This window comes from Fringilla coelebs (assembly GCF_963513975.1).
Source record: "Fringilla coelebs genome assembly, chromosome: 35".
In the NCBI taxonomy this organism is placed as follows: domain Eukaryota; kingdom Metazoa; phylum Chordata; class Aves; order Passeriformes; family Fringillidae; genus Fringilla; species Fringilla coelebs.
In genome coordinates, this window is record NC_140061.1 from 789,868 (window position 1) to 804,466 (window position 14,599).

Genomic DNA, 14,599 nt, shown 5'->3' on the forward strand with positions numbered 1-14,599 from the left:
TGGGAGGGACTGGGAGGGACTGGGAGGGACTGGGACAAACTGGGAGGGACTGGGATCAAACTGGGAGGGACTGGGAGGGACTGGGGCAAACTGGGAGGGACTGGGATCAAACTGGGAGGGACTGGGACAAACTGGGAGGGACTGGGACAAACTGGGAGGGACTGGGGGCACCGCCCCTCCCCCCCCTTTCCCGCACCCTCCCCTTTCCCGCCCCACCCCCCTCACACAGACACACTCTAAAAGGGGGCGGGGCCACTTTCTCTTTATTATGCATAAAAGGCGGAACAGTGGGCGGAGCTTGTCGTGACCACGCCCCCCTCCCACCCCCTCCATTGGGGGGAGGGGATTTTGGGGTTGGTGTGGGGGGAGGGGCCGGGGATCGTTTCTGCCCCTCCCCCTCGGCGGAGGGGGGGGTGGGGGAGGGCGGGGCGGGTGGGGGAGGGGCGGGGCGTGTCGGGGGCGGGGCTTAGGAGCCTTTCCGGGCCCTCTCGGCCGCGTCCAGGGCGGCCACGCCCCTCAGGGCCCCCGCCAGCTGTAGAAGGTTCAGGAAGGATTTGAGGGCGGCCAGAGGGGCCGAGAGCCACAGGGCCAGCCTGGCCAGGCCGGGACCGCCCGGGAACGCTGCGGGGAGCAGAACGGACCGGTCAGGACCGGTCAGAACCAGTTCGGACCAGTTAAAACCAGTGCGGACCAGTATGGACCAGCACCAGTTAAATAAACCAGAAAAACCAGCAAAAAACCCGGTTAAAACCAGTTTAAAACCAGTTAAAGCCGGTTTAAAACCAGTCAGAACCAGTCAGAACCAGTTCGAACCAGTGTAGACCAGTATGGACCAGCAGCAATCAAAAAACCCAGAAAAAAACGGTTTAAAAAACGGTTAAAACCAGTTAAAACCAGTTAAAACCGGTTAAAACCAGTTTAAAACCAGTTAAAGCCGGTTTTGACCAGTCAGAACCAGCTCGGACCGGTCAGAACCAGTGCGGACCAGTATGAACCAGTATGGACCAGCAACAGTGAAAAAAATCAGAAAAACCAGCAAAAAAACCTGGTTAAAATCGGTTTAAAACCTGTTTAAAACCAGTTAAAACCGGTTAAAGCTGGTTTAAAACCAGTTAGAACCAGTACGGACCAGTTAAAACCAGTACGGACCAGTGTGGACCAGTATGGACCAGCACCAGTTAAAAAAACCAGAAAAAACTGTAAAAAAACCCGGTTAAAACCAGTTAAAACCAGTTAAAACCAGTTTAAAACCAGTTCTAAACCGGTTTTGAACCAGCCAGAACCAGTCAGAACCAGTTTGGACCAGTGCAGACCAGTACGGACCAGTTAAAACCAGTACAAACCAGTATAACCCCAGTATAACCACTCCAAACCAGTCCCTCCCAGTCCAAACCAGTCCAAACCAGTCCCTCCCAGTATAAACCAGTACAAACCAGTATAACCCACCTGCAGGCCCCTCCCCCCAGTGCAGCAGGTACAGGCTCCCATAGAACCCCAGTACAAACCAGTACAAACCAGTCTGACCAGTATAACCCAGTATAACCAGTCCAAACCAGTATAAACCAGTATAAACCAGTATAAACCAGTATAAACCAGTATAAACCAGTAACACCCACCTGCGGGCCCCCTCCCCCCCAGTGCAGCAGGTACAGGCTCCCATAGAACCCCAGTACAAACCAGTACAAACCAGTATAACCCAGTATAAACCAGTCCAAACCAGTCCAAACCAGTCCAAACCAGTCCAAACCAGTATAAACCAGTATAAACCAGTATAACCCCACCTGCGGGCCCCTCCCCCCAGTGCAGCAGGTACAGGCTCCCATAGAACCCCAGTACAAACCAGTACAAACCAGTCTGACCAGTATAACCCAGTCTAACCAGTCCAAACCAGTCCAAACCAGTCCAAACCAGTCCCTCCCAGTATAAACCAGTATAAACCAGTATAACCACCTGCAGGCCCCTCCCCCCCAGTGCAGCAGGTACAGGCTCCCATAGAACCCAGTACAAACCAGTACAAACCAGTCTGACCAGTATAACCCAGTATAACCAGTCCAAACCAGTCCAAACCAGTCCCTCCCAGTATAAACCAGTATAAACCAGTATAACCCACCTGCGGGCCCCTCCCCCCAGTGCAGCAGGTACAGGCTCCCATAGAACGCTTCATTTCCGGCGCACAGCAGGAAGAGGAGGGGCTGGGGGCGGGGCCAGAGGGGGCGTGGTCAGTAAAGGGGCGTGGTCATTCCAGAGACACGCCCCTTTCCCCGTTTGGTCCCAGTTTGGTCCCAGTTTGGTCCCAGTTTGGTCCCAGTTTGGGGTTGTTTTATTCCCAGTTCTGTTTTGAGCACCCTCCCAGTTTGTCCCAGTTCATCCCAGTCCCTCCCAGTTCATCCAGTATAAACCAGTTCAGCTTTAGCCCCCTCCCAGTTCATCCCAGTTCCCTCCCAGTCCATCCCAGTACAAACCAGTTCAGCTTTAGCCCCTCCCAGTCCATCCCCGGTTCCCTCCCAGTTTGTTCCCAATACCCTCCCAGTCCCCCCAGTCCCCCCCAGTTCCCTCCCAGTCCCCCCAGTCCCCCCCAGTCCATCCCAGTCCCCTCCCAGTCTGTTCCCAGTCCCATCCCAGTCCCTCCCAGTCCCCCCCAGTCCCTCCCAGTTCCCCCCCAGTTCCCTCCCAGTCCCTCCCAGTCCCTCCCAGTCCATCCCAGTTTGATCCCAGTTCCCTCCCAGTCCATCCCAGTTCCCTCCCAGTCCATCCTAGTCCCTCCCAGTCCCACCCCAGTCCCTCCCAGTCCCTCCCAGTCCCCCCCAGTCCCTCCCAGTTCCCCCCCAGTTCCCTCCCAGTCCATCCCAGTTTGATCCCAGTTCCCTCCAGTCCATCCCAGTTCCCTCCCAGTCCCTCCCAGTCCCCCCCAGTCCCCCCCAGTCCCCCCCAGTCCATCCCAGTCCCTCCCAGTCCCATCCCAGTCCCTCCCAGTCCCTCCCAGTTTGATCCCAGTTTGTTCCCAGTCCCCTCCAGTCCCCCCCAGTCCCTCCCAGTACAAACCAGTATAACCCAGTTCACTCCCAGTTTGTCCCAGTTTGTTCCCAGTCCCTCCCAGTCCATCCCAGTCCCTCCCAGTCCCTCCCAGTCCCCCCCAGTCCCCCCCAGTCCCTCCCAGTACAAACCAGTATAACCCAGTTCACTCCCAGTTTGTCCCAGTTTGTTCCCAATCCCCTCCCAGTCCCTCCAAGTCCATCCCAGTCCCTCCCAGTCCATCCCAGTCCCCCCCAGTCCCTCCCAGTCCCCCCCAGTTCCCTCCCAGTCCCCCCCAGTCCCTCCCAGTTTGATCCCAGTCCCCCCCAGTCCCTCCCAGTCCCCCCCAGTCCCCCCCAGTCCCTCCCAGTACAAACCAGTATCCCCAGTCTCACCCTGCTCTGGTAGTAGCGCCTCAGCAGGGGGTGCCCCTCCCCCCCCACGGCCTTGTGCGACGCCGCCCCCTGGAGGGTGGAGCTAAAGGAGGGGAGGGGCCAAAGGGGGCGTGGTCAGAGCGAGAACACGCCCACATCGACATAACTGGGGCGGGATAAACCACGTGACCATATAAGGAGCAGAGGCCACGCCCACATCGCCAAATATGGAAATTAACCAGGTTAACATAATGAGGCCACGCCCACATTGCCAAATATGGAAATTAACGATTTACCATAAATGGCATGAGGCCACGCCCACATTGCCAAATATGGAAAAAACCACATGACCAACAATGGAGTGAGGCCACGCCCACATTGCCAAATATGGAAATTAACAATTTACCATAAATGGAATGAGGCCACGCCCACATCACCAAATATGGAAATAAAACAGATTGATGTAAACATAATGAGGCCACGCCCACATCACCAAATATGGAAATTAACAAATTACCATAAATGGCATGAGGCCACGCCCACACTGCCAAATATGGGAATAAACCACATTAACATAAATGGCATGAGGCCACGCCCACATTGCCAAATATGGAAATTAACCAGGTTAACATAAACATAATGAGGCCACGCCCATATTGCCAAATATGGAAATTAACCAGGGTAACGTAAACATAATGAGGCCACGCCCACATTGCCAAATATGGAAATTAACCAGGAGACCATAAATGGAGTGAGGCCACGCCCACATTGCCGAATATGGAAATGAACCAGGTGACCATCAATGGAGTGAGGCCACGCCCACATTCCCAAATATGGAAATTAACCAGGTAAATGTAAATGGAGTGAGGCCACGCCCACATTGCCAAATATGGAAATGAACCATTTACCATAAATGGAATTAGGCCACGCCCACATTGCTAAATATGGAAATAAACCACGTGACCATAAATAGAATAAGGCCACGCCCACATTCCTAAATATGGAATTTAACCAGGTGACCATCAATGGAATGAGGCCACGCCCACATTGCTAAATATGGAAATTAACAAGGTAAATGTAAATGGAGCGAGGCCACGCCCACATTACCAAATATGGAAATAAACCATGTGACCATCAATGGAATGAGGCCACGCCCACATTGCCAAATATGGAAATAAACCACGTGACCATATAAGGAACATAGGCCACGCCTACAATGCCAAATATGGAAATTAACCAGGTGACCATCAATGGAGTGAGGCCACGCCCACAATGCCAAATATGGAAATTAACAATTTACCATAAATGGCATGAGGCCACGCCCACATTGCCAAATATGGAAATGAACCGGGTGACCATAAATGGAATGAGGCCACGCCCACATTCCCAAATATGGAAATTAACAATTTGCCATAAACAGAACAAGGCCACGCCCACAATGCCAAATATGGAAATTAACCAGGTGACCATCAATGGAGTGAGGCCACGCCCACATTGCTAAATATGGAAATTAACAATTTACCATAAATGGCATGAGGCCACGCCCACATCACCAAATATGGAAATGAACCGGGTGACCATAAATGGAGTGAGGCCACGCCCACATTGCCAAATATGGAAATGAACCGGGTGACCATAAATGGAGTGAGGCCACGCCCACATTGCCAAATATGGAAATGAACCGGGTGACCATAAATGGAGTGAGGCCACGCCCACATTGCCAAATATGGAAATGAACCAGGTGCCCATCAATGGAATGAGGCCACGCCCACATTGCCAAATATGGAAATGAACCAGGTGCCCATCAATGGAATAAGGCCACGCCCACATCGCCAAATACGGAGTGGCATGAACCTCATTACCATAAATTCAACACAGGCCACGCCCCCTTTTCCCCCACCCCCCGAATTTTTCCATTCTGACCCCACCCACCCAAACCACGCCCCTCCCAATGAAGCCACGCCCCCAATTTTCCTTTTTTCACCATTTTTCCTCCTTTTCCCCCTCCCCACCCCCCGATTAACCCCTCCTGACCACGCCCAGACCCCACCCAGCCCCACCCAAATAAACCACGCCCCCTTTCATTCAAACCACGCCCCCAACCCCCCATTTTTTTCCAATTTCCCCCCAATTTTCCCCATTTCTTCCCCATTTCTTTCCCATTTTCTCCAAATTTCCCCCCATTTCTCCCCCCGACCCCACCCACTTAAACCACGCCCCTCCCACTCAAACCACGCCCCCAAACCCCCATTTCCCCCCTTTTCTTTCCATTTTTTCCCGTTTTTTCCCCCATTTTTTCCCCTTTCCCCCCCATTTCTCCCTCCCGACCCCACCCTGGCCCCACCCACCTAAACCACGCCCTCTCCCACTCAAACCACGCCCCCAAACCCCCATTTCCCTCCCTTTTCTCCCCTTTTTTTCCCATTTCTTCCTGATTTTCCCATTTTTTCCCATCCTGACCCCGCCCCTGCCCCACCCACCTAAACCACGCCCTCTCCCATTCAGACCATGCCCCCAAACCCCCATTTCCCCCCTTTTTTTTCCATTTTTTCCCGTTTTTTTCCCCATTTTTCCCCCTTTCCCCCCCATTTCTCCCCCCCGACCCCACCCTGGCCCCACCCACTTAAGCCACACCCTCTCCCACCCAAACCACGCCCCCAAACCCCCATTTTTCCCCATTTTCCCCCCATTTTTCCCCATTTCTTCCTGATTTCCCCCCATTTCTCCCCCCTGACCCCACCCTGGCCCCACCCACTTAAGCCACACCCCCTCCCACACAAACCACGCCCCCAAACCCCCATTTCCCCCCCTTTTTTTCTTTTTTTCCCCGTTTTTTTCCCCTTTCCCCCCCATTTCTCCCTCCCGACCCCACCCTGGCCCCACCCACTTAAGCCACGCCCTCTCCAACTCAAACCACGCCCCCAAAACCCCATTTCTCCTTTTTTCTTTCCATTTTTTTCCGTTTTTTTCCCCATTTTTCCCCCTTTTCCCCCCATTTCTCTTTCCCGACCCCACCCTAACCCCACCCACTTAAGCCACGCCCTCTCCCATTCAGACCACGCCCCCAAACCTCCATTTCCCCCCTTTTTCTCCCCATTTTTTCCCATTTCTTCCTGATTTTCCCCCATTTCGCCCCCCCGACCCCACCCTGGCCCCACCCACTTAAGCCACACCCCCTCCCACTCAAACCACGCCCCCAAACCCCCATTTCCCCCCCTTTTTTTCTTTTTTTTCCCGTTTTTTTCCACTTTTCCCCCCATTTCTCTTTCCCGACCCCACCCTGGCCCCACCCACCTAAACCACGCCCTCTCCCACTCAAACCACGCCCCCAACTCTCCAATTTTCCCTTTTTTCCCCATTTTTTTCCCGTTTTTTTCCCCATTTCCCCCCGTTTTTTCCCGCTCCCGGCCCCGCCCCGCCAAGCCCCGCCCACCAGTGCATGTGCAGCCAATGGCTGGCCACGTCGAGCGCCATGCTGAGCTGGAAGAGCCCCGCCCACCGCGGGTAGAGCAGCGCCAGGTTGAGCAGGAGGCAGAGGGAGCTCAGTCTGTCCGTCAGCATGTCCAGCATGGCCCCCAGCCGCGAGCCTGGGCGGGGGGAAACTGGGATCGGACCAGTCCCAAACTGGGAGAGACTGGGGGGTGAAAATTTGGGGGGAAAAAGTCCACATTTGGGTGAAAAAATGGAAATTTTGGGGTAAAAATGCCAAAATTTGGAGGGAAAAGATGAAAAGGACAATCCAAGATGGCGGCGGGGGCGGGGCCGAACTGGGACCGGACCAGTCCCAAACTGGGAGAGACTGGGGGGTGAAAATCTGGGGGGAAAACGTCCAAATTTGGGTGAAAAAATGGAAATTTTGGGGTAAAAATGCCAAAATTTGGAGGGAAAAGATGAAAAGGACAATCCAAGATGGCGGCGGGGGCGGGGCCGAACTGGGATCAGACCAGTCCCAAACTGGGAGAGCCCGGGGGGTGAAAATTTGGGGGGAAAACGTCCGAATTTGGGAAAAAAGAGGAAATTTTGGGGTAAAAACGTCAACATTTGGAGGGAAAAGATGAGATGGACAATCCAAGATGGCGGCGGGGGCGGGGCCGAACTGGGATCGGACCAGTCCCAAACTGGGATCGGATCAGTCCCAAACTGGGAGAGACTGGGGGGTGAAAATTTGGGGGGAAAACGTCCGAATTTGGGAAAAAAACCCGGAAATTTTGGGGTAAAACCACCAAAATTTGGAGGGAAAGATGAAAAGGACAATCCAAGATGGCGGCGGGGGGCGTGGTTAAACGGCACACCCACTTAGGCCACACCCCCAGCAGAATAGTTTACCCTCAAACCACGCCTACAATGACATCATCGATAATGTATTACATCATCCGTGCTGAACCACGCCCACAAAGTCTCAAACCACGCCTACAATGACCAAACCACGCCCACAGCCGCCATTTTAAGCCTCTTTTCACCCCTCCCAGTCCATTCCCAGTTTGTCCCAGTCCCTCCCAGTACAAACCAGTACAGACCAGTACAAACCAGTCCCTCCCAGCCACCCTCCCAGTTCAAACCAGTCCAAACCAGTATAAACAGCACAAACCAGTATAACCCAGTACAACCAGTACAAACCAGCACTCCCAGTCCCTCCCAGTATAGACCAGTATAAACCAGTTACCCTGTTCCAGCAGCCTGGCCGTGTGTCTATCCAGTATAACCCAGTACAAACCAGTATAACCAGTACAAACCAGCGCTTCCAGTCCCCTCTCCCAGTCCCTCCCAGTACAAACCAGTCTCCCCAGTTACCCTGTCCCAGCATCCTGGCCGTGTGTCCGTCCACGGCGTCCAGCAGTCCGGCCAGGAGCCCGTCCAGTATAAACCAGTACAGACCAGTATAACCCAGTACAAACCAGTGTAACCAGTACAAACCAGTATAACCCAGTCCCTCCCAGTACAAACCAGTATCCCCAGTTACCCTGTCCGAGCATCCTGGCCGTGTGTCCGTCCACGGCGTCCAGCAGTCCGGCCAGGAGCCCGTCCAGTATAACCCAGTACAAACCAGTATAACCCAGCGCTCCCAGGCCCCTCTCCCAGTACAAACCAGTCCCTCCCAGTACAAACCAGTATAATCCATTACCCTGTCCGAGCATCCTGGCCGTGTGTCCGTCCACGGCGTCCAGCAGTCCGGCCAGGAGCCCGTCCAGTATAACCCAGTATAACCCAGTATAACCCAGTGTAACCCAGTATAACCCAGTGTAACCCAGTACAAACCAGCGCTCCCTGTCCCCTCTCCCAGTCCCTCCCAGTACAAACCAGTATAACCAGTATCCCCAGTTACCCTGTCCCAGCAGCCTGGCCGTGTGTCCGTCCACGGCGTCCAGCAGTCCAGCCAGGAGCCCATTCAGTATAACCCAGTACAAACCAGTATAACCCAGTGCAACCAGTCCCTCCCAGTCCCCTCTCCCAGTCCCTCCCAGTATAAACCAGTATAAACCAGTATAAACCATTACCCTGTCCGAGCATCCTGGCCGTGTGTCCGTCCACGGCGTCCAGCAGTCTGGCCAGGAGCCCGTCCAGTATAACCCAGTACAAACCAGTACAAACCAGCGCTACCAGTCCCCTTTCCCAGTACAAACCAGTCCCTCCCAGTCCCTCCCAGTATAACCAGTCAGTTACCCTGTCCCAGCATTCTGGCCGTGTGTCCGTCCACGGCGTCCAGCAGTCCGGCCAGGAGCCCGTCCAGTATAACCCAGTATGACCCAGTATAACCCAGTATGACCCAGTATAACCCAGTGTAACCAGTACAAACCAGTCCCTCCCAGTCCCCTCTCCCAGTCCCTCCCAGTACAAACCAGTCCCTCCCAGTCTCCCCAGTTACCCTGTCCAAGCATCCTGGCCGTGTGTCCGTCCACGGCGTCCAGCAGTCCGGCCAGGAGCCCGTCCAGTATAACCCAGTGTAACCAGTACAAACCAGCACTCCCAGTCCCTCCCAGTCCCCTCTCCCAGTACAAACCAGTTCCTCCCAGTATAAACCAGTCCCTCCCAGTCTCCCCAGTTACCCTGTCCCAGCAGCCTGGCCGTGTGTCCGTCCACGGCGTCCAGCAGTCCGGCCAGGAGCCCGTCCAGTATAACCCAGTGTAACCAGTACAAACCAGTGTAACCAGTACAAACCAGTCCCTCCCAGTATAACCCAGTATAACCCAGTTACCCTGTCCCAGCATCCTGGCCGTGTGTCCGTCCACAGCGTCCAGCAGTCCGGCCAGGAGCCCGTCCAGTATAACCCAGTATAACCAGTATAACCCAGCGCTCCCAGTCCCCTTTCCCAGTACAAACCAGTACAAACCAGTATAAACCAGTATAAATCAGTATAACCCATTACCCTGTCCGAGCAGCCTGGCCGTGTGTCCGTCCACGGCGTCCAGCAGTCCGGCCAGGAGCCCGTCCAGTATAACCCAGTGTAACCCAGTATAACCCAGTGTAACCCAGTACAAACCAGCGCTCCCTGTCCCCTCTCCCAGTCCCTCCCAGTACAAACCAGTATAACCAGTATCCCCAGTTACCCTGTCCCAGCATCCTGGCCGTGTGTCCGTCCACGGCGTCCAGCAGTCCGGCCAGGAGCCCGTCCAGTATAACCCAGTATAACCAGTACAAACCAGTACAAAGGAGCACTCCCAGTCCCCTCTCCCAGAACAAACCAGTCCCTCCCAGTATACACCAGTATAAACCAGTCTCCCCAGTTACCCTGTCCGAGCATTCTGGCCGTGTGTCCGTCCACGGCGTCCAGCAGTCCGGCCAGGAGCCCGTCCAGTATAACCCAGTACAAACCAGTATAACCCAGTGTAACCAGTACAAACCAGCGCTCCCAGTCCCCTTTCCCAGTACAAACCAGTCCCTCCCAGTATAAACCAGTCCCTCCCAGTCTCCCCAGTTACCCTGTCCGAGCAGCCTGGCCGTGTGTCCGTCCACGGCGTCCAGCAGTCCGGCCAGGAGCCCCTCCAGTATAACCCAGTACAAACCAGTATAACCCAGTGTAACCCAGTGTAACCAGTATAACCCCATGCTCCCAGTCCCTCCCAGTCCCTCCCAGTCTCCCCAGTTACCCTGTCCGAGCAGCCTGGCCGTGTGTCCGTCCACCGCGTCCAGCAGTCCGGCCAGGCCGTAGCAGGCGGCCGCGGGGCCCGGCCGCGTCGGCATCAGCGCGAAGGAGACGGCGGCCAGCAGGATGCGGGCGTAGCCTGGGACCAGTACGGACCAGTATGGACCAGTATGGACTGGTACGGACCGGTATAAACCAGTACGGACTGGTGTAAACCAGTATGGACCAGTATGGACCAGTATGGACCAGTACGGACCAGTATGGACTAGTATGGACCGGTACGGACCAGTACGGACCAGTATAAACCAGTATGGACTGGTACGGATCGGTATGGACCAGTACGGACCAGTATAAACCAGTATGGACTGGTACGGACCAAGATGGACCGGTACGGACCAGTATAAACCAGTATGGACCAGTATGGACCGGTACGGACCAGTATGGACCAGTATGGACCAGTATGGACTGGTATGGACTGGTATGGACCAGTATGGACCAGTATGGACCGGTATGGACTGGTATGGACTGGTATGGACCGGTATGGACCAGTACAGACCAGTATAAACCAGTATGGACCAGTACGGACCAGTATGGACCAGTACGGACCGGTATGGACCGGTATGGACCAGTATGGACCGGTATGGACCAGTACAGACCAGTATAAACCAGTATGGACCAGTATGGACCGGTATGGACCGGTACGGACCAGTATGGAGTGGTATGGACTGGTATGGACCAGTATAAACCAGTATGGACTGGTACGGACCGGTATAAACCAGTACGGACTGGTGTAAACCAGTATGGACCAGTACGGACCAGTATAAACCAGTATGGACCGGTATGGACCAGTATGGACCGGTATGGACCGGTATGGACCGGTATAAACCAGTATGGACTGGTACGGACCGGTATGGACCGGTACGGACCAGTATAAACCAGTATGGACTGGTACGGACCGGTATGGACCGGTACGGACCAGTATAAACCAGTATGGACTGGTACGGACCGGTATGGACTGGTATGGACCGGTATGGACCAGTATGGACTGGTACAGACCGGTATAAACCAGTATAAACCAGTATGGACCGATACGGACCAGTATGGACCAGTATGGACTGGTATGGACCAGTATAGAGCAGCATAAACCAGTACGGACCGGTATGGACCAGTATGGACCGGTATGGACTGGTACGGACTGGTATGGACCAGTATGGACCAGTATGGACCAGTACAAACCAGTTCATCCCAGTAACCCCCAATCCCCTCCCAGTTTAACCCAGTCCCTCCCAGTCCCTCCCAGTATAACCCAGTGCCCCCCAATCCCCTCCCAGTTTATCCCAGTCCCTCCCAGTTCCTCCCAGTTCTCCCCCAGTCCCCCCATTAACCCCTCCCAGTCCATCCCAGTATAAACCAGTGCCCCCCATCCTGTCCCAGTCCCTCCCAGTTTATCCCAGTCCCCCCCAATCTCCCCCCAACCCCTCCCAGTCCCTCCCAGTATAAACCAGTTCCCTCCCAGTGACTCCAAATCCTCCCCAACCCCCTCCCAGTTCATCCCAGTCCCTCCCAGTCCCCTCCCAGTTTATCCCAGTGCCCCCCAACCCGCTCCCAGTCGCTCCCAGTCCCTCCCAGTTTGTCCCAGTCCCATCCCAGTTTATCCCAGTGCCCCTCAAACCCCTCCCAGTATAAACCAGTGCCCCCCAACCCCCTCCCAGTTTATCCCAGTCCCTCCCAGTCCCCTCCCAGTCCCATCCCAATCCCCTCCCAGTTTATCCCGGTGCCCCCCAACCCCCTCCCAGTATAACCCAGTTCCCTCCCAGTCCCTCCCAGTATAAACCAGTTCCCTCCCAGTGACTCCAAATCCCCCCCAACCTCCTCCCAGTATAAACCAGTTCCCTCCCAGTCCCTCCCAGTGACCCCAAATCTCCCCCAACCTCCTCCCAGTTTAACCCAGTTCCCTCCCAGTCCCTCCCAGTCCCATCCCAATTTATCCCAGTGTCCCCCAACCCCCTCCCAGTCCCTCCCAGTTCATCCCAGTACCCCTCAAACCCCTCCCAGTATAAACCAGTTCCCTCCCAGTCCCTCCCAGTCCCCTCCCAGTATAACCCAGTCCCTCCCAACCCCCTCCCAGTTTATACCAGTGCCCCCCAGTCCCCTCCCAGTCCCATCCCAATCCCCTCCCAGTTTATCCCGGTGCCCCCCAACACCCTCCCAGTATAACCCAGTTCCCTCCCAGTCCCTCCCAGTATAAACCAGTTCCTTCCCAGTGACCCCAGTTCCCCCCCAACCCCCTCCCAGTTCATCCCAGTTCATCCCAGACCCATCCCAGTTCATCCCAGTGACCCCAAAACCCCCCCAACCCCCTCCCAGTTTATCCCAGTCCCTCCCAGTCCCTCCCAGTTTATCCCAGTCCCTCCCAGTCCCCTCCCAGTTTATCCCAGTGCCCCCCAACCCCCTCCCAGTCCCTCCCAGTTTATCCCAGTGCCCCCCAACCCCCTCCCAGTCGCTCCCAGTCCCTCCCAGTCTGTCCCAGTCCCATCCCAGTTTATCCCAGTCCCTCCCAGTTCATCCCAGTACCCCTCAAACCCCTCCCAGTATAAACCAGTTCCCTCCCAGTCCCTCCCAGTATAACCCAGTGACCCCAACCCCCTCCCAGTTTCTCCCAGTTCCCTCCCAGTACCCCTCAAACCCCTCCCAGTATAACTCGATCCCCTCCCAGTATAACCCAGTTCCCCCCAAACCCCTCCCAGTCCCTCCCAGTATAAACCAGTTCCCTCCCAGTGACCCCAGTTCCCCCCAACCCCCTCCCAGTTTATCCCAGTACCCCTCAAACCCCTCCCAGTTTATCCCAGTGCCCCCCAATCCCCTCCCAGTTTATCCCAGTCCCTCCCAGTTGATCCCAGTACCCCTCAAACCCCTCCCAGTATTACCCAGTTCACCCCCAGTCCCTCCCAGTATAAACCAGTTCCTTCCCAGTGACCCCAGTTCCCCCCCAACCCCCTCCCAGTTCATCCCAGTACCCCTCAAACCCCTCCCAGTATAAACCAGTTCCCCCACAGTCCTTTCCCAGTTTATCCCAGCATCCCCCAACCCCCTCCCAGTCCCTCCCAGTATAAACCAATGCCCTCCCAGTGACCCCAGTTCCCCCCAACCCCCTCCCAGTCCCTCCCAGTTCCCTCCCAGTCCCATCCCAGTTCATCCCAGTGCCCCCCAGTCGCTCCCAGTCCCCTCCCAGTTTATCCCAGTGCCCCCCAACCCCCTCCCAGTCGCTCCCAGTCCCTCCCAGTCTGTCCCAGTCCCATCCCAGTTTATCCCAGTGCCCCCCAACCCCCTCCCAATCGCTCCCAGTCCCTCCCAGTCCCATCCCAGTATAACCCAGTGCCCCCCAAACCCCTCCCAGTTAATCCCAGTGCCCCCCAACCCCCTCCCAGTCCCATCCCAGTTCATCCCAGTCCCTCCCAGTCCCCTCCCAGTTTATCCCAGTGTCCCCCAACCCCCTCCCAATCGCTCCCAGTCCCTCCCAGTCCCCTCCCAGTTCATCCCAGTGCCCCCCAACCCCCTCCCAGTCCCTCCCAGTCCCTCCCAGTCCCTCCCAGTTTATCCCAGTTCGTCCCAGTCGGGGCTCACCGATGAGGTTGGGCACGAACAGGAACACGGCCCTCACGTCCTCCCCTCCCCCCATGGCCCCGGGACCCCCCCGGGCCCCCCCGGGACCCCCCAAAATCCCCCCAAAAATTCCGCCCGCGCCGCGCGGCCCCTTTAAGAGCGCCGCGGGTCACGTGGTGCCGGAAGCGGAAGAAACGCGGCGCTCCCAACCAATCAGAGCGCGGGTTGGCACGCCCCCGCCAATCAGAGAGCGCGAAGTAACGCCGTAACCAATCAGAGCGCGCCGAGCAACGCCGCACCCACTACAGCCCGCCTAGCAACGGCTCCGCCAATCAGAGCACGCCTAGCAACGCCGTGCCACTTAGAGCCCGCCTAGCAACGCCTCCGCCAATCAGAGCACGGCTGGCAACGCCGCACCCACTAGAGCCCGCCTAGCAACGCCTCCGCCAATCAGAGCACGCGAAGAAACCCCTCGGCCAATCAGCGCCGTTCCCCAACCCCGCGGTGCTCCTGCTTTAAGCCACGCCCC

The 14,599-nt window shown here is 56.1% G+C and overlaps 1 protein-coding gene across 1 annotated transcript; it reads right to left on the reverse strand.

Moving 5' to 3' along the window:
* Nucleotides 1–252: 252 nt before the first annotated feature.
* CDIPT (CDP-diacylglycerol--inositol 3-phosphatidyltransferase) lies at nucleotides 253–14,219 on the reverse strand. Its single transcript, XM_084224262.1, has 6 exons — nucleotides 14,092–14,219; nucleotides 10,472–10,606; nucleotides 6,820–6,973; nucleotides 3,408–3,489; nucleotides 2,111–2,192; nucleotides 253–621 (listed from the first exon to the last, which is right to left on the reverse strand). Exons 1-6 carry the CDS (start codon nucleotides 14,144–14,146, stop codon nucleotides 467–469), a joined length of 663 nt encoding a protein of 220 aa, XP_084080388.1. The 5' UTR covers nucleotides 14,147–14,219; the 3' UTR covers nucleotides 253–466.
* Nucleotides 14,220–14,599: the final 380 nt, after the last annotated feature.